We start from the raw sequence: 20,853 nt of genomic DNA, 5'->3' as shown, positions 1-20,853 counted from the left end.
GTGGCATGTAAAAGAGAATAAGAAAAGCAAGGGAACCTGAAGTAGGAAAAGCATGTATCCGGTAATGACTTGGAAGGCCAGGGAGGGAAGTGAACATTGGTCCACAGAAGCACAAAAATTGTGTTAAACTGCGTCACAAATACAGGAAGTCATAGAATCACAGAATTGTAGGGGTTGGAAGGGACCTCCAGAGATCATAGCATCCAACCCCCCTGTCAAAGCAGGTTCCCTACACCAAGTCGCATAGAATCATTAAGGTTGGAAGAGGCATCTAAGTTCATGTGGTCCAACTGTTCCCCTACCGCCAATACTGCCCACTGAGCCTGACAGGAGCATGAAGACTTGTCTTGCCTGGGTGCTCAGACAGATTTGCTCTATGGCTGCTGCAGCCTTCTGTTAGCAGAGCTTGTCCTTGTGAAAACTAGGGGGAAAAGAAAGCTTCCTTGAAGCTTTATTAAACTCTGAATTATATTACAGATTGTTCGGCTGGAACCAGAGTCAAGGCCTGTGACAGGCTTGATGTTATGGTTTCTGGCAATCCTAGATGCAGTGTCCTGAAATGAAGTTGGACATAAAAGGAAGATGTAAACCAGCAGAGTTTATTTAGCTGGTGTGATTATATAATGTAAACATGTTTGAATTTATCTAGAAAAGCCATCCTGGTGCTGGCAGTCGTCTTAGAGATGGCTTTCCTTTCACTCACCAAGCCTTATAGGAAGAAAAGAGCTTTATTTTTTTTTTTTTATGCTGGCTTGATTTCAGTAAGCTTTTATTATTGTAATTATTTTCATTTTTTAAAAATTCAGGAATGTGCTGCAGAATGATATTTAGCAAGTTAAATGTTTCCATGTAGGGAACATAATGGTTACTGCAGCTATCTTATGCCAACTACTGAACAGATTATTTTCATAAATTCATAGTTGCTGTGTTTTCAGTCTCCCCACCAAAAATAACAACAACAACAACAAAAAAAATTCCAAAAAATAGATGTATGTGAATTTGTGGGTTTTTTTAATCGCCTTCCAGCTGAGAATACTAAGAATATTAGTATCTTAATCACCTGCGTCTGAGTCTTGTCCCTGTTTGATTCATGAGACGATGGATGTGCAGACAAATGAGGCATCATGCCCATGGGGATGGAGTTAGGGTGAGCAGCTGCTGAAGGATCACAGAGGCATGGCTGGACGTGGGAGCCTGGCAGGATGACTGCACATCTGCCCTCAGGAAGATGGCCAAGGAGATGTAGATATGCCTCAACAGAGGTTTCTTCTAACTGCTCTTGAGGACAGCACCCACGTGATGGAGCATCTGCTGGGTTTCTCATGGGTCTTCTGCTGCCCTTGTTGAGTGTGGTCGTGATTTCTCCCCCAAATTAGCTGATTTAAAGTTAATGTTGCGTGTGTGTGTGTGTTACACCACAGTGTGAGAATATACTTGGTCCTGCAGTTAGCACAGCCTGTAATGGAGAGAGCCAGAGAGTAAAAGCAAGACATTTGCTCCACACAGCACAGGATGTAATTTCATTCCTGCTTTGCAAATTTGTTACTTCCCTAATATTTACTGTCTGTTACCTCCTGTAGTGGGTGGGTAATTGCTTCTGTTGTTAGCAGAATCGTACCAGATTCTGCCATTTCCAAGTGGTTTATTCACAGGTGTTGTACAATGACCCTTCCATGGTTGTGCGCTGGTTATTTTTAGTCACTGAAATGGACATCAGCTTTTCAGAGCTTTTTGCTTATATTCTCTGTGGCTGTAGCTTCACAGTGGTTTGGTGGCTTGCACCCATATCTGGAGCTGTCATTTCAGTGACTCCACGAGGGTGTCTGGCTGTCAACACAGCAGGAAAATGAGGCTTTGGGGTTAGGGTTTTTTTTCTAGTTTTGCCATAAATTCTCCTTCTGACTTGGAGCCATTCATCATGTTGAGAAAAGGTTTTAGCTGTTCCTGTCAAAACAGTGGTATCAATTATGTTACCCATACATCATCTCAGCATTAAGCTTCTTTAGAGCTGTGATTCCTCGTATTTACTGCACATACCAGTGTTGTGCTATGATATTCCTCAGAATTAGGGCTCTTTAGCCCTGTGTTCCAGTAAGCCAATGTATGTTTGCTGATCTCAACATGTTTGTCATTTGTTGGAGGTCTGGTTCTTTCTGGCTTATTCACATGAAAAATAATGTCTGCAGGTGATCAGCGTGCGAGTGGCAAGGGGTGAGTTAGATCTCCTCTACCTGTCTTAGTGAGAATACTTGAGAGAGGGATGGAGCTAACTAACGGCGCCAAGCACTTTGCCAGACACTTGATAAACAGAATTGGTCCTTGGAATTGGTTTACAGATGTGTGAGCCCTCTGAACTCAGAACAATAGCACCCAATTGCCAAGCAGCTGGAGTTGACCCTTACTCCTGCTGCAGGTAATCACCAGTAGCTTGTTCTCCCCGTTAACCCTATTGAGTGGTTGATAACTGCTGTCTGCATATTGTATTTTTTTTACAGTTTGTATTGCTTTGCTAAAGCGGTGCTCCTGCACCATACAGCAGTGAGTGCTGTGAGCAATTCTTCAGCTCCCACAGCTGAGTGGGGCTTCTCTGGAAGGGCTCTGCCACTCCAGGAGCCAGCCCAGGGCCATATCTCTTACCCTGTTTGTGACAGCGGGGCACGCTCTGCTGCAGGTCAGCCAGCTTGTTGGCAGAAGGTGGCTGTGCATTTCACTCCTCTGCTGGCTACCCATGATTCTCGATGCACATTATCCTTTATCCCTGTAAATGTCAGAGGGACGTGCCGTAGGCTTCTCAAGCTGTTGACGTCAGTGTCACTGTACACAGCTCACTGGTGGTTTTGTGTGTGCTCCTGCAACAGCACCATCTGCTTGGTGACTTCTTGAGGAGAGACCCATCAGGGCTTGTTGGTCCTTGGCTCGTCTTGGCTGCTGTCAGTATGTTTCACGAACACGTGTGTAACCTTCAAACCAGCCAAAGCAAAACTGGCATTGTTAAAGGAGCAATTATCCAGCAGCCCAGGCCTTGTGCTCCAGTGACCTCCTGCTCTTTTTTGAACTGTTGGTGCTTTTGTATTAACTCATACATCTCTTTTAATTGTATTTTTTGTGGATTATTAGCCTGTGTTACTGGCACTGCGTGTCGTCTAATGAAGCAACAACCACTGAGGTGCCAAGTGTCTCCTATGGATTAATTGAGGTCTTAAAGAAGGTGACTACCCATTGTGGAAAGATGATCAGCGTGAATCACTTATTTATCTCCTAGATACGTTTTTTTTCCTCCTTTTACTAATGCCGTTCTTGGTAGGAGATAAAAAATAAAAATCGAGTGAATGAAAGTGCAAGAGGTTCATAGTTGTTTGGGGGTACCCATGTCCAAATCTGGAATGTTTACATAGCACTGCTACCTCTGCAGTAATAGCCCAGCATTGTCAAAGGTTCCTTTTCTGATCTTTGGGTTTTCATTTGGCCCTTGGATTAGTTATGTGTTTCTTTTATTTGCTACGTGGTTGTACAAGCTCAGTGTGATTTTGGCTGTGGTTCTGTGTCTGTATATTTCATTAGGAATAACTAGCAGTGGTTACAGACTGTCCTTTTAAAAAGCGTTTAATTTTTGTTCTGGAGTGGTGATTTGTTGCTTAAAGCTGCAAACTGAGGAACCTTGTTATCTCTGTTATTAGGGCTTCATTTTTAGATAATGGAAAATTGTTTTAATTCTTTCTAGTAATGTAATGCTTTGAGGTAGCGGGAGCTTTCTGTATGCTCTGTATTTTATCTTTTTACCATTTAATGGTCTGACTCCATTCAGAAACTGCTTCAGACTGCATATCATTTATGTTATTAATGGCAGTATTGATTTATAAGATCAACTTGAAAAAACATCTTGCTGTATTACAAGAAAGCTGTCAAAAGGATTAATGTGCTTTCTCTTTGTACGTCTTCTCTTCTACCCACTGGAAATGGTGATCAAGTCAAATGTCAGTGGTTTATTATCCTTGCTCTGAGGAACTGTGTGTAATTACATATCCTGAAAAGGGATGTTCTCTTTATGTTGGGGAATAGATATGCTGTTGCTGTGTTACCTGCAGATGTGGAGTGATTGCTGCGCACTGTTAACATAGAGATGACCTGTGGATAGGCCACAACAGCATGCTTTGTTTTTGTTTATTTCTTAACCTGCATGCAGAATAGATAAGGGTGTTATAGGTGAATAAAGGTTTAAGAGAGAACCGTGTTGCTTTCTGGAGCAGTTATTCTACTGTTAATGCAAGCTGCATGAAGCAATATAAATTGTTGATGTTTATGAGAAGTGTATATCAAAGTAGATATTTTCCCCATCCCTCTACCATCACAACTGAGATGCTTTAAATTTGATTTTCCTTCCTATAAACCTTTCTCTCCCTCCTTTCTTCCCCCCCAACCCCGACGTTATGTAGTTGATTTAATTCTCTGGATTGCTTTCCTCAAGCTCTAACTTGAGTTCATTTTGTTATGTGGTGACCACAGTTATGGATGACGCTCCCCCTGGCACTCAGGAGTACATTATGTTACGGCAAGATTCGATCCAATCTGCGGAATTAAAGAAAAAAGAGTCCCCTTTTCGTGCTAAGTGTCACGAAATCTTCTGCTGCCCACTGAAGCAAGTGCACCTCAAAGAGAACACAGAGCCGGAAGGTTTGTGGCACTATGGATCCATGTTCTGTTTGTTTCTATTCTTTTTCTTTTTCCATGTATGTCCCTAGAGTGTGCTGTGTGTTTCCCAGCCTGTGTCAGTGCAGTGCAACTGATACGGGAAGCGTGATGCACTCCATGTCCCCCTCTGCTTGCCTGTTAGTGTCTGATTCAGCTATCACAGGAGGCTATATAGCCATGAATGGTATCATTCTAGACGAGAAGTAAAATGACGCTGCTTTTTCTTAAATAAAGTTTGTTTGTTTCAGCTCTCATCATTACACACTGCCCTTTTTTTGGCTGCCAAAAGTTGCTTGCTACTTCAACAGCATCGATTGCTACTTAAACAGCATCAATTCTAAGCTGGTTCTTTGTAGTAACATTTCTGAAGCTGCACTCTGCTGAAAGTAATGGCACTTAGGTTCGGTTTCAGCTTGTCCCCCAACACCTTTCACTCCATAAGGCTTCTGCATAGCGCTAGAGAATGCTCATGGCAGCTGTTCTTCGGCAAAGCAGGATGAAGTCTGTGTGTAATGCACGCCGGGTTGCATTTTGGAAAATGAAATGCATGCAGAGCAGAAAAAAAATGAGTAGAATGTTTTCCTTTTCAGAGAAAGCAAAGGTATGGTCTTTTCTCATGCTGTGTTCACTAATATGGACTTATTTATGAGGTATTCACATCTCTAACTTGTTGGTCTAGTGTACATAAGATAAAGCCAAATTTAATTCTATTTTTCTAAGTATTTTATTGTTCCATGTGTGTTTCTCATTGTTGCTTCATATTCCAAGGCTTTAACTTTTTCATAAGATCCAGTGTCTGCCCAGACAAGCGATGCTGCTGCCGGTAGATGTATGTTAAAATGAAACTTGTTTTTATTTATAAAAATACATATAAATTTTGCTAAAATGGCATTTCTTTCTCACCTCACCACGAATATTAAATCTGACAGAAACATTGATGTAAGATGTGAGGGAGGTTTTTTGTTTTGGCGATACCGCAATTGAACATTAAAATTGGGTTTTGAAAGCACGGGGTCTAATTCTCCTCTCAGTTCCGGAGCTGATTCAATAGGAGTTTTGATTTCATAATTCTGAATTCAATAAACATCAAGTAAAGCTGAATCCCATAACACTCCTCTGGATTAACAAACATAATGAATTTCCTATCGTCTGTCAGGATGTGTGTTGTTTGTGGGTAAATGATGAGCCCAGAACTGTTCATGTCAAGATCCTGTAGGAAGATGATGACAGCTGAGCTGCTAAAGGTACTCAGTATGCTTGGCAAATGGTATGTTGTGAATTGAAGGTTCTACGTGAGCTCTAAAGAAAAATGTGCTCTGTATCAAGCAGATTTGGTCTCCAAAGTTCGCCTCATTGACCCACGTACTGTATTTCACAGTTTCTTTGAGCTCATGTAGAACTCCAGCAGAAGCTGATGGTCATTTCAGTGGAACTTACGCTGAGAGCAGGATTTCTTCTGGTGGAGAAATCTGGACTGGTTTGGCTACGACTGTGTGTGGTGGATAAATCCAGTTATGTGCTAATGACATGTTGAACAGGAAGATTTGTGCTGGGCCTTTTGTCTCCAGACTGTGTGTCTCCTGGGAACGTGGTTTGGTTCAGCACTGAGGATTTCAGGAGCTGCTGGGAGAAGCATGCAAAGTACAGGCTCAAGGTGAAGACCTGGAGACCATCAGATCTGCTGTGTTGTTGCCTGAAAGCCAACGGTTGCTTAGGTTCTCCATAAATCTCCATACTGTCTCCTTCCAGTAGCTGTTATTCCCTCCGCAATGGCGTATGGTATTGTTAATCATACTTACTGAAAATGTTTAGTTTTAAGGGGAAAACTTTTCATCTTTTACTGTGGTGTATGAGGATGAATGTTTCTTTTGCTTTCCCCTTTCCCCTTCTCCTTTCCTCCAGGAATTTTGCATTACTGACAGGGGAAGCCGTGGTCCTATTGACTTACCCCACAATCAGCTGACTTGTGGGATATTGTTTCAGTGGAATTTTTATTGTTGCATGATTTATCCAAGTGTTTCTGAGAAATATGCTTCTAGCATGAGAAGGAAAATATGTTTGTGTCCTTTTAGCCTCTGCTGCAACTCAGATTGCCTAGGGCTGCATTGGTCTTTTCCTTTGAAATCTGTACATGAGCTGACAGTGGTGTTGGACCTTCTGAAAAGGCTGTGTGTCATCCTCGGTGGTTTGTTGGCATGAAGCTGAAAAACTGCATGAATTTATCCAAACCGAATGAAATTATCCAAACTGTGCTATCAGTGTAAATAAGAAACAGTTGATTGGAGCCAATGGAGCAGCTGACAGAAACCCTATCTGGATACTTTATAGTGGGAGCCCAGCAGTCAATATCTCAGCTGTGCTGTGAGGATGAATGAGAAAAAAATGTTTAAGCCTTCTATGATAACACAGTTTTCCCATCTTTGAAGATACTGGAAAGTACAGGAATTAAGTTGCAATCAGGAAACTTCCATTATGCCACTGTCCTATGAGAGGTTGTACGAAACACTGCAGACTTGAAAGACTCTGAGAATACAAAAATGTACTTTTTTTAACCTCCTGAACAGTGCCATAGGAACACATAGCAATTCCTGAGTGTTTCTAGCACTGCAACTCATCTGAATATTTAATGGTGAATTTCTTCTCTGCCTTTTAACCAAGTCTTCAGGTAGGGTAGATGCTCAGGCCACCCCTTTTATTGCTTCAGGATTTGGATCCCCTAAGCACGTGTGATTCTGTCAGGTAAAAGATTTTCTGGGCTTTCTGCAGGAGTGTTTGAGGAATGCTCTACTATTTGCTGAAATACTTGAACAGCACCTCACTCTGGTATTTGAAATAGGTGGTCAGTCCATCAGACTCATTTCTCGTATCTCAAGCCCATTCCTAAAAGCAAGAGGAGGAATGAGAAAATGGATCTTTTTTTTCCCAAAGTAGCCTGTCTTGGTTTCTTGTTCTTCTCCTGACACCCAACGTGCCTGCTTGCAGTCTCAGCATTTTTCACAGCACCAATGTGCATCAGATACCCCTTAGCAGAGAAGACTGATGTGTTTGATATCAACCTGGAGGATGTATAAGAAATTATTGGTCCAGTGACTATGGCAAACACAGCCTGTCTTAAGTAGTAGATGTGGAAGGAAGAAGAGGAAGAATGGGAAATCAAAACAGTATTATCTTCCCAAAATGTGGGAATTCCAATTGGTCCCATAACCAGCAGGGTGACTTGTCAGTCTGGGCCACAGTTCAGATAATAAGCTGTGTTTCCTAATGCTGTAAGATACTCTGGACTAAGTTAAAAGATGAACTTCTGCTTCATTCTGCATTTCAGCTCTGTTTTCTCAAAGTCATTCTACCATTGACAATGCTGTGGATCTCTGAATTGCAATAAAACAAGAGGAGCAGACATCCTTACCTGAACGCAAGGTCCTGTGGGCATTGAGTACTGTGTACAATTACATCCAAGAAGCAGCAACATAGAGGGTTTTTGTAGCTTCCCTCAAGCCAGCAACACAGTGCTAGCAGGAGAAGGGCCATCTGAAGTACATTTTGCAACTATTTGTTCTCTTAAATAGTTTAAACATAAGCTGCTGCTATCTGTATAAAACATGGTTACATAAAAGAAGTCTGCTACTGGAAAACTAATTTGAGTTGTGTTATTACATCCAGAGGAGAAGAAATAATGAGAGAAATGTTTTTTAAAAACACCCATTGGTTAGTCACAGGCACATAATCAGGAATCTTGGCCTCTTGCCCACAGTTCTGTTTTTGTGGTTTATTTTTAAATTTTTTTTTAACCTTTTTTCCTACGTTTTTTGGTAACATTTAGTGTCCCTCCAGGCATATGTAACCTTTTTACACAAAATAGCAGGCAAGCATCACAAAATCTCTATTAGGTATAGGGAGAAGGAAATCTGGGATAGCAGCTGGTAATGAGCAAAGGCAGCTTTCCTTAACCACCAGGAAATCTGATTAGATAGAAAATGTTAAGGATGCTAATGGGAAGCAAGCAGCTTCGCCGTTGCCCTTGACGATGGCTTGTTATCTGGGTCCTTAGCAATGGGATGAGTGGAGGGCGAGGAGGTAGGACACCAAAGCACGTTAATGTGGAAGCTTGCCTTTCCTGCCTACCCTGTGTGCACACAGTTCTGTCACCAACAGAAATTCAGGAGCCTTCATGTTGTCATACTGAATGTCCCTTCAGTGTTTCGAGTGTTACATCACTGCTGATAGTGCTGGTACTTGGCACTCTAATTATACGCTTTTTCTTCCAGACCAAATCAGGCCAATTAACTTGGCTCACTCATTTGATTGTATTAATACATGTGCATTTATGTGCTTTGGAGAACAAGAAGGGGAGGAGAACCTGTATTTTGAATCGTTGAGAACTGTGAGAGGTTTTTAACTTCATAAATTGTTCAGAGCTGGAAAAAACTTAGTATTCCAGTGGAGAATAATAGATCTGAGCAATGTGAACCACAGGTACAGCCCACCTCATGTCTGAGGAGTACAGAGCCAGCACACGTGGCCATGAGACACCAAGGAAGGGTTCGGTATCTGTTGTGCAGGTCTGCCCAGCTGCGGATTTAAGCAGGACCAACAGCTGCCTGGAAAGGACACACTGGTTCACTGGATAAGGAAGGGCTCCTTCCCCTCAGTCCTCCTGTGGGGAATGCGAGGCTTTCCCTCTGCCTTGAGTCCTGGCATTGGCAAGAAGAAGCAGTGAGAGGTGCCTGAAACTTGTCCAATACTACGGGAAAGTGAGCTCTAAATTCTGTCTCTCTGGATACATGTGGAGCTGCTGCCACTATGGGACCTTATCTGTTATGAAGGATGATCTAAAAGGAGGGGTACAGACCACAAACGCCAAAGGTCTGAAGCTGCTGCAGTTATAATAGCTTTTTCTCCCAAAAGAGAAACCAACTTTGTCTCAAGTGATTAAATGATAACCTTTATTTCAGGGCAATGGGAGGCCGTGGTGACAACAGCACCCTTATTTTCTTCAGATGCTGAGTACATAAAGCGGAGCAGCTCAGTTCTGTGAGTGGCTGAGCCCTTTTGCCCTGATCCTCCAAAGCCTTTAAGCACATGATTAACTTTTAACATATGAGTGAACCCAGCAGAGTCAAAGGGAATGGGACGTGTTTAATGAGCTTACCTGAATACAGTCTGGGCCGCACTTGGGTTCAGGCTCCAGCAGCACAAATCCAGAGTAATTCCACCAGAATCCAAGATTTACTCAAAACATTTACTTGTCTGATCAGGTCCCCTTTGTAGAGTTTAATTTGATTTCTTCTTTTCTTATTTCCTTAGTTTATATGGTCCTTGTTGCTACAGTCACTCATGGCTGAGCATGCTTGTCCTCACAGCACTCCTGTGAAGAAGGGAAGTTTAATGTTTCCCATTAGAGAGAAGGAAGTGAAGGACTTGATTCTCAAAGCTATTTGGACATCTCATCAGTGTTAGTATCAATAACACTCCTACTGAATCAGCCGAGCGTTAAGTACTTAACTTTATCTTCTGAAGAGTTTGGGGGGTGACGCTCCTAGCTGTGCAGAGCTGGAAATCTCGCATCTCCTTAGATTCACACTTGGAATATGAGTTTTTCATCTCTCTCTTTGGCAGCAGCTCTGCACCAGCGGAGCTGCCTTCAGCCTTCCCTTCCTGCCTTCCTCTCGCCTCCTGCTGAGTACCAAAACAAGGGATGGGGAGAGAGCACGAGAAGCATCCAGCATGGCCAGGTTTCTATTTCAGCTTTTCCCTTACACCGTGTTATGATACTTTTTCCATTTTCTACGCTTTACTTACTTTTCAACAAGTACTCGGCTCTACAGTTAGTTTTTATGCATCCAGCTGTGTGCTCTTACAGAAAACACCTCTTTCTAAGGTGGCTTATTTAAAAAATAAGATTGTTATTCCCTGTTTAAAGCCACGGGCAGGAGCATCTCATTGTTGATAAAACATCTCTATCAGAAGAGATGAAAACAAAATAGAAGGAATAAGGGTAGCCCAGGCACCATCTCTCTGCTAGAAGTAGAATTTCATACTCAGAGGTGCCGCTGCTTTTCCTGGTCTGGCCTACAGCTCACAGAAGGGGAGTTCAGCTGGTGCTCAGTGTCAGTGGTCTGGTGCTCACCCTGTTTGTGTAAGGTTTGTATAAGTAATGGCATTAGGAGCAGCATTAGCGCTCTCATTTCAAGACTGGATTTTAATTCTCAAGCTGGAGCTGGCCTAGTTGCTGAGCAGAACCTAGAGAGAGTTCTTACCTGTATGCTCTTAGAGGCAAATGTTTTATCTGTGACATTTGCTATTTTGCTCTCATCTCAGAATAAATATTCATTATGGAGACAGTATCTGACACTTAGCATATTCAAAGTAGGATATTTAGACCAAATGAATCACACGGATGTGCTTTTCTCATCCTGTCTTTCAAAGGACTCTGAGAGCTTCAAAGAATGCTCCTTGTATGGAGGTAGGCCTTTGTCTTGCTATTTTTTCCCTCCATGATTCTCCTGAGGAAGCATCAGACTTCACTCTTCAAAATGTCCTCATTTTAAATCAGATGATGTAGTTCTTTATTAATAATAAAGGTTCTTCTTTGTACCTTATTCAGCTACACGGTCCATCATAATTATTGCACGACTCTTCATCAGCGGAAATGTCAGTAGTATTTAAATATTGACCTTTGGATTGAGAACACACCCCTTCCTCATGCTGTGCTAGGGTAGAACACCTCCAGAAACAAATTGTTGTTAAACTTCTTAGCTGCTACTGTAAAGTTTGTTCCTTTCCCAAGATAATTTACAAAACCATTTAGGCATGATGCAGGAGAGCAAACTACAGAGATCCCCTAGCTGCTGTCCCCCATCTATGCAGCCCAATGCATAGCTGTGTAAGGGTTATAATTGTTTCAGCAAAAACCAGCTTGAGTTGTTCACAGTGTTGTGCTGTAGCTTTTGGTTTCGGGATTAGCTCAGCTGATACTTAGGGCTTTCTGCTTTGTTCCATTGACAATCTGAACTCTTGGTAACTGATACGTCTGAATGAACATAAACGAAGGCAAAGCAACTTCAGGATTCATCAGAAAGTCTTAACGGACTCCTCGCCTCCACGATTGTCAGGAGAAGAAAAGTTGTATGTTAACGCTGAAGCCAGATTGCTGTACTTAATCCTGCACACCCCAGAGGGATGAGGTCCACTTTGAAGGATGTCCATAAAGAGGGTGAGCTTAGGGTATGCAGTGACACAGAGTAGGTGTAGACACGAACCCACTAGCTGACACAAAGAGGGGCAGAAGAGCTTTGTTAATGCCTTGAAGCACGTTCACTAGAAGATAAGGAGATCAGGTCTTTTTCTAAACTGTGTTATTGCACGTTGTATATTTGTCCTCCATAATGAAGCATTCCCAGGGTTCAGTACAAGACAGTTCTTCAACACTGGCACTTAGACACTTGCTGGGGTCCAGTTTGAGTGCTCTCAAGAACATTGAAGAGGTCCTCTGGTGCAGCAGGATTGGATGCTAGTTGCATCAGCATGTTTCTCCTGAAGGCAAATAGGTTTCCTTTGCCTGCTCTTTTCTGCCTGCCTGGCCACTTTGTGCCTGGCTGAGAGGCCCACATCCTTCATGTCTCTGTGCTTTTGGGGAAGTCTGCCTTCTTGGAAAGGTACTCACTTCAAACTCAGTCTGGTCTCCATGTGCTTTATGTGCTATATTTATTGATTCAAATGTATGGTGAGCCTGCTATGCAGCAGTGTGGAGTAATATTCTTTTATGATTGCATAAGCAAATCACTTTTGGCAATAACATTATTGTCTCCATTTGTTTTTCTTCATTTTTCTTCAGCAAAGCTGAATAAACTACAGTTGTTCATCCCAGACATCAGTGAACACAACAGAGGTCCAAAGATCGCAGAAGGCCAGAGTTTTTCTAGAACGCTTATGGAAAATTGCTTTTGCAGTAGTTTGGGGGAAATCAGTTCTCAGAATCTTTCCAATTCCTTCTCCCCCCCACCTCCCTCCGCTGGTATTTGTCTACAAAGGTTTCCTGCTGTATGCAAATTCTTTGATTCTGCTTATATGTTAGTTAAGGAAAAAAAAAAAAAAAAACACATTTCCAGCATGGTGCAAAATATTTGCGTATCTTCTTTTAAGCTAATCTTTGTCCTCCAGGACAGAAAGGTGTACTATCAAGCACGACCCGTTCAGGAAGACTGAGCGGGTGATTGCTGAGGATTGATTCCAGTGTGCTTCGTTGTTTTTGTCTGTCTGTGCTTGGAAGGTGAGGCAGACAGATCTTTTTTCTGAAAGGCTAAGATTATGGACAAGGTTGGTTAAACCCTAAAGATTACAAGAGATGTAAACATCTGACCTACAGCTGTATAATCAGCATGTGGCTTTATATCCTCTTCAAACGACGCGATGTTCCTTGGACTCAGTGAGTGCAATTTGGAGACATGAAGAAGTCCTTTCTTAGGTGTCTTGGATGCTCCCAATCTAAAGTTGGCTGTATGCCACGTTTCAGGTAAATGAAATAATTCTTACAATATTGATCAAGCAAGGCAAAACATGTATGACACTGGCCATGGATAAAAAAATATATGTTTGTTACATCAAAGCTCAATTCAAAACAAACTTTCCTTTGATGTTGAGGAACTTTTTTTTAATGATATGCAGTTGCCACTAAAGTGGAAGTTCTATATTCTCTTAAGTTCAGATGGATGTTAACTTGAAAAATTCCTTTGTCCCTTGATAGTTTTCCTGCATAACAGACGAGGAGGTTATGTAAAATCACTTGTCTACTGAGCAAGCTGCCTTCAAGGCATGCTGATTTGCCCTGAGTCGCTGGAGGAAGGCTAAGCTGATCACTGTAAGGTTCTCAAGTTAATGTGGACTCCTCTTTTAAGGTGACAACCTCCTAAAATTAGCAGGATGTTTTACAGATTTCTCTTGGCTGTTTCTTTGGCGCTTGTATATACTTTCCAAAGGATGTTCATTTTGTGTGTAAATAGTACTTTTCTCAAATTCAGAATACAGGAGAACATTCTTTAGCACATGATGGCAGTGGGTGCTCAGCTTGTGAAGGCTGGTACCATTGGGAACCCTGAGAACTCTGATGAGTTGATAGGTTATTTCTGCTGAATACACTTTAGAAGGTAAGCTGTCTTTTCATTTGCTGAAACATGCTAGAACCCCATTCCTATTAATTTTAATTCGAAGCAAGTTGCAAAAAAGAAAAGAAAAAAAAAGATGGAGGAGAGATTGGAATGACAAATTATGGAAGGAGAATGAATATAAAGAAGACTTTTCTGGATGGAAACCTGAAAGTAAGTGGAAGGACAAAGACAGGACAGAGGTCTCTACAGAAAGAAAAAAGAATTAGTTAAGCAGCTGTAACTTTGTTTTGAATAACACTGTGTTATGTTAACATTACCAGAAAAAAGCAGTCTGCTCTTCTTGGGTTGTTCGGCATCATGCTGAGAAGATCCAACCACGTGGACCAGCAGCTCAGGGCACAGCAGCTTCTTCTCTAACTCCACGTTCACAGCTCTGAGAATACTACCATGTTTATGGGATGGTTTATTCATCTGAACAGTGGGTCCTAAGCACACACATAGTTTTCCATACCCTCAAGCTCAAGAAAATTGATGTCAGCTCAAGAAAAAGAATGAAGTACGTTGACTTCTGAAGAACGCCAGTAGCTTATATCTGATCAGGTTTGCTCACGGATGGACTCTTTAATTAGCACACATAAATGACAGAATTGTTTGTCTAAGAGGCTACCTGGGGAAAACCACAGAGGGGTAGCACTGGAATGGTTTGTTCCTGAGTTTGTCTTTCCTATAGGAAATCTTGTACTGTCTCAGCAGAATTGAAAAGGTGCCTTTTAAAGACTAATGTCTCAGAAGGACGTCTTTAAAAAAAATCTCCAGCCAAGTTTTTTTTTTCAGTGGCACTTTTTTTTTTTTTTTTTTTTTTTTTTAATTTTATTGACAACTTTTAAAGTCATCTTGTTGAGAGGGATGCTGGCCTACATTTTTCATCATAGGTCCTTGGCTGGATTCTTATTTATGGATAAAATTGGACTTCAGTCAACCTGGAATGGAGGCAGGGAGAGTGGTTGCTGGCTTCAGGTCAATTTATCATCCAAGTTCTGCAATACATCCCTGAAGATTTCACCACATACATTTGAAAGGCAGCAGTGACTGAACTTGGTGTTGCAGGGGAGTTCTATATTTAGTCCTGCTCTCTTGCAAGGAGCTGTTTCCTGTTCAGATGCCAAACTCCCTACCTCTGTTCATTTCCCTCCCTCCCTCCCCCCCAGCAATCTTTCTGTATATCCTGTGTTTCATCAGTCATTCTATTTCCCTCCAAGTCATTATCTAAGCTCAGTCTATTCTTGCTCTATGAAGTACATCTTTTTGTTTAATACTAGGGAAAGGAATATGGGAGGCAGAAGGTGGCTGGGGAAAGAGCATGCAGTAAAATGCTCTCAGCTTAGTAAGAAAGCTTTAGTTTAAAGGTTCAGTTGTGCTGATGTGCTTCAGGATGGGACATGGAAAGATCAAGACTGACTCTTGCAGTTGGTAGTTGGTAGCAAATTCACGGATAGTTTACAGCTTCTTTATGGTCTTTAAAAATTGTACAAACAATGTTGTAGACTATGGGTTAGCTGATGTCTAATTTCTCCATCACTACAGTAAACCGAACTAGTTATTTTCTATTAATAATTATAATTATTATAATTATTATAATTTTTTATAATTTTCTATTAATAAAACTTGTTCAGATTGGCATTGCCTCATTTGAAGTCAGCGAATCTGGAAGCTGTGAAACAAAAGGAATGGCAGGTATTAGCTGAGGACCTGACTCCCAGTGTTTTCTCCTAACTTCCTGAGGGACTTAACTACTCAAGGTTGGTTTTATTTCTGGTGCTGCCAAAAGTTCTAGGAATCCTCTGACACTCCATTAAGCTTAGCTGCAGTGAAGGTCCTATAAAGAACAAGTGATAATGGCTTTGCTGGCTTCAGCTACTCCGAATAGCACTTCTTCTCAGCAGTCTATTAAAACCAACTGGGAGGGGAGGAAGAGGAAATCCATGTGCACAAAATGGAGAGGTCTTATCTGAAAGTTTGTCCTCTGCAGCTTCTCAAGGAGTCTGTGACATGTACCTTGAAGACTTATGAAGAAACTGCTTTTGTAAAATGTTTTGTTTTTTTTTTTTAATTAAAAATTATGTAAATACAGTTCACCAAAAGAATGGGGTGTAACTGTGCCATGTAATTATATAGATCACATTTCATTAGAAACTTTACATTGAATGCATTGATTACTTCCATTTGGAGTCTCAATTCAGCTAATTTCTACGTTTTTCTTTTTATCCCTAAAGTCTCTGCTTTCTGGTTTTGATACATGAAGAGCTGGAAATAGTTATAAACTTGAGACAACCTAAACCTAAATTGGTGTTAAAATCTATGTTCCTAAATGGCTTCTGGGTGTGAGATGATGTTGAGTTGTGCAGTTTCTCTCTTAATGACCTCTACTGGTTGTACTTCCTGAGCTTCTTTCTGCTGAGGAGATGTAGCTTAGTGGTCATGTAGTGGGAAGGACAACTGAGTGCAGCCATCACTAATATTTCATGCTTGAGACACTGTGAGAGTAGGTCAGTGCTGCTTCTGTAGCCCTGTGAAAGTCTCCTGAGCAGTTGCAGGAATCTTCATTGGAGTCTTGCTAGGCAGATATTTTGTTGTCTGTATAAATGTCTCTCATTTTAAGCCATCTCATCCTGCACTTTCTATAATAACCAAACTGTAAGCCAAGCTGGAAAATGAACCTACTCTTCCAAAACAGTTTTCTTGTTCCTTCTGCATAGGAGGACTCCATCCATTTTCTTTTTGGGGAAAAAAAAACACCACCGTGTATTGTATTAGCAGTCCATGCGAGTCCGCCTTTTTAATCTCATTTACCCAAAGATGCAGCTTTCCATGGGTTGAAAAGTTCTTTCCTCGGACCAAAAAAAAAAATTCTTTTCAATTTCTTTAAAAAAAAATACTGACTGGAGACAGAATAGGAAAACAGTGAATTTTCTTGGTCTCTTTCACTGTGCATCTCATTTGAAAAACTGTGTCCCCATGTCCATATCTGACCAGTAGGTTCAAGTCATATTGCATATGAACAAATACAGGTAAGATCTCCAGCCTCATTTGCTCAAACAGAGAACATTCACTCTGATACGGTAGTATTTGGCAGAGAGAATGACATCAATTTAAAATTAGTAAGTTCAAACAATGAATGAAGGAATTAATGGCAAAGAAATTGAAGTACATCGGAAAATGAGAGTGTAATTCCTTGTCTTTTACACGGATCATATTTTTAACCGCTTGGATGCCAGGAGTTTGTGGCCTGGAAGTTGAAAGATGAACCAACAGAGAAGCACTGGGAAAAGTCCTCTTCACAGAGAAGAGGCTGTTGTGCTTGCTGACTGCTGCTGGCATGGATTCAGCTTTAAAAGATGCAACATTTATTGACCGGGTAGGATACCCTGCAACAGTAATTGCTGTATTCCCAGAGCACTGTATTTCCACTTAAGGATGCGATTTCATTAAGGTAATAGGTTTGTTTCGTATTTGTGCTAGATCGTTGACACCTTTCAGTGGTTGGAAGGAGCCTTTCAGTGACCTTAAATTATTATTTTAAGAATGTTTATCGCCTTTTAGTTTCCTTTGCGCTGAGGGCAAATAGAAGTCAGGTGTAATTGGGCTGCGCACTTCCTTAATAATTAACAAATATGTGAAATGGCTTCAGACAGTCTGGAGATTTTATTTTTTTCTGTAGCCTCTGTGCTATAATTAAGTCTATTAGTGTTGAATAAAGGGAGAGCCAGAAGTCTGCTCTTCTTTCTTACTGTGAATGAAGGAATAGCAATGCAGAGAACAGATTAGATTCTGCGCTGTATGTCAAATTGTTCTTCGCAGCAAAACTACTTGATGAGGAGAGTTAATGCAGAGGTGTTGTGACTAGGTGTTAAAAGTGCTGAGCAGTGTCATGTTTCTAATAAGTGCTGTGGGTTCACATCTCCGATTAAGCGGTGGGAGCTGGGGATTTAACAAGGGAAAAAAGATCTTTCTGTGCATGAATTGTGTATGAACTGAGCAGCACTCTGCATAGAAGAGTATTACAGCAGGAAGTTCGGAGCTCACCTCACCCACAAAGCACTGTAGGTTTCCTCTTGGATTTCAAGCCTGTGAAGATTAGATCTTTTTGGATTGCGAGTGGGCTGACTCAGAGTGGAAAAGACATTAGATATCTGAATAATGGAGGCCACAGAATCTACTCCAGACTGTGGTATTATGCATGGCTCTTTGACTCAAATATATCTCTTTGAGAGGCATCTCATCTTTGAGAAACAAGAGATGAAAATCCATTTGTTTTTCTTTTAGTAATTTGCTAATAACCTTCCTTTCAAAATAAATGTTTCTTGGACACAGAATTAAGCAGGGTGCAGCTTGAAGAACATATATATATTGCATTAAAAAGTCTTCCTGATGATATATTTTTCTTTCAAAAGAAATTGCTCTGAAACATGATTGCAACCACTAACGTTTATCGTAAAATTTCCTTTGTCTTACCTATATTCCTATATTTTAATTCTGTTTTCTAGATGGACAAAATTCTGAAGTATTTGAAGATACCCATACAGATTTTATTAGCATATAGTTAAGTAGCATGGCATGTGAATGGAAAATTGTGTTGAGTTCTATAGGAGAGCCCCAATTACATTTGCTCCAGCTGCATAGCACCTATCCTGGGGCAGCTTTACTATGGAGAAGTGGAGTGCCATCCACAGGGAGGGGTGCAGCCTTTGGGCCGCTTCCAGGAATGCCTCTGTCAGTCTTCAGACAGGACTGAGGTAGCAGGAAATGCTGGAGGGGTGGTGTGTTAGTGAAAGTCCTCCCATGCCAAGGTCTCTTCCACGAGGAAGACGCAGACACATCCTCCAGTCAGGACTAAAGTGCTTTTTGGCAGCTGAAGGACTGAAAGAAACAAAGCCGTTCCCTCCTGGAGCAAAGCCATTCTTAAATTTGGTTTTAGCGGTGTGTCATTTTCTATTTCTTGTTTTCCCTTCTCCTCCATTTTAGAAGTAGATAAATACAGTGTAAGGAATTCAGAGCTCTGAAATGTTCCTGTAAGTGCTGGGCTCAGAGAGATGAGGTATGGGCAGGCTTTCCCTGCAGATTCCCAAACCTGGACATAATATATCATATAAATTGAGAATGATCCCCTTTCCAAGATCATAATTGTACTCAGTGATCACCGCCACCGTGTGAACAGGGAATATTGTCAGAATACTGTGGCCCTCAAAAATCTCCTGTAGTTACGAGGCATTTCTTATCTCTTCCAAGTCTTCTGTCTTGGTATCCCCTCTGTACATCTCTGGCATGCAAAGAAGACTCAGCCTTTGCTGTGCTTGTATTTCCCCGAGAGATTGGAGCAACCAAATTGCATATGGATCAGGGTTATGCAGGATGAGGAGGTGGGGAGAGTCAGGGAAAGAGGCCACGTATGGTTCAGATTTAATGGTGTGGTGAATTAGGAGTAACTAATTGGAGTGGTGTAATTAATGAGAGTTAATCGAAGCAGGGAAACGTGCATATTTAATGCAGGGTTATCAGTGTTTTGTTATCAAATAAGATTCAGATGCTGGCAAATTCTGAGGTGATTGACAATTTATTTTAAAATGGCACAGGTTTGAAACCCCATTCCCTGAATTTGCAATAAATTGAAGTGTAAGAAATTGGCACAAATGAACACATGGCTACAAGGCAAAGGGAACGCTGTACAACTAGTGAACAAGTAAGGGAATTGCCTTTTGAATTTGTTTTAACAAAGGAAACTGTTATGTCAGGGATCCTGGAGCAGCTGCCCACGTGGTGATTCATATAATCATGTAAAGTACTGACCACTGAAACCTTTAGCTATGAGCAGACAGCAGAGTTGGAGAAATATGCATTAAGTGCTGCATTGAACTGATCAAAGAGTGATCAGAGATAAATACAAGGTGTTACTTGAGCCATTTTGCTTGATTCACATTGGGGCACAATGGCTTTTTGTCATATAAAAAATGTCTTGATTAATCATATGGATAAGTAGGCTTTTGTTTTACAAATGGTACTGAGTGGAGAGTCAAGTAGATAATGAGAAACAATTTAATCTGATACAAGAGGAGGATTAATTTGAGTACCTGGGTTGTAACAGGGCAGCGCAGCTCAATGCAGATAAATTAAAAATAATAAGCTTAGGATTCTTTAGGAGTAAAGAATTCATAATAAATGACTACTCAATGAGGTGCTGAAACAAGCTGACTCGGGAAAAAAAGAGAAGTTACTTGTGAAAACTTGCCTACTCAGCAGCAAAGCCAAAGGCAGGAAATGGGCTGTCAGGCTGCTGCTGCTGAAGAGGAATAGCAGAGAGCTTCCAGCTTCGTGGTAGCACTCAGCAGCATGGTGTCATGCTGTGGGAATGGGGTGATGTGGGTATGGCACGGCTCGGTGCCGTGGTGGGCATAGGCATGTTGGGTATCCTGCCCTGGTGGATGGCTCTGTGCATGGGGCTTTCAGCTTGCTCCAAAAATACACCTTCTATGCTTCCCAAAGGAGCAAAGAAGGGAGCTGCTGAGCTGTGACAAGGCCTGGGCATATTTATTTGGGCTTTATTTCTGCAGATCTTGGTGCACACGTCAGTTTGAATACATGAATGCCCAAGCAGGTTTGCTTATACCCCCTTTTCCTGCTAATTACATTTTTATGGCTTTAGAATTCCAAAGCAAACTTTATTTTTATAAAGCCTTGTGCATGTCTAATGAGAGCCTTGACATGAAAGCTTTCTTCATCCACAGGTACCTTGGGAATCCAGAGAGTGTAGTAGCCCTGCTGCTCTAGGAGACATTTTTCAATTATGCATTTTTTCGTCATGATCTTCTAAATCACAGTAACCCAGAATGAGTTTAACATGGCCCTGTAATTACTAAACCTTGTTCTGCCTTTTCACCTCCTGAATATACAGCTGTGAAGGCATTTTAACAGAAAACTATATGATAATGGGTTTGATTTCCTATGTTAAAATCTCTTATTGTGGCTAAGCAATGCTGAGCGGGCACAGAGGTGAGAACCAGCTCAG

At 41.3% G+C, this 20,853-nt stretch overlaps 1 protein-coding gene across 1 annotated transcript in view; it reads left to right on the top strand.

The window, feature by feature from the left end:
* The window catches only part of FGF13 (fibroblast growth factor 13), a 213,162-nt gene that overhangs the window by 105,232 nt on the left and 87,077 nt on the right, over nt 1-20,853 (top strand). Inside the window, exon 2 of the mRNA XM_042825069.1 lies at nt 4,504-4,671. Coding sequence (XP_042681003.1) covers nt 4,504-4,671 — 168 coding nt within the window. The remainder of the gene's footprint in view (nt 1-4,503; nt 4,672-20,853) is intronic.

This window comes from Centrocercus urophasianus, unplaced genomic scaffold (assembly GCF_019232065.1).
Source record: "Centrocercus urophasianus isolate 14NV4802_14NV808 unplaced genomic scaffold, USGS_Curo_1.0 seq_24, whole genome shotgun sequence".
Lineage (NCBI taxonomy): Eukaryota > Metazoa > Chordata > Aves > Galliformes > Phasianidae > Centrocercus > Centrocercus urophasianus.
Note: the sequence above shows the minus strand (reverse complement) of the source record. Positions and strands in the feature narration are given on the sequence as shown.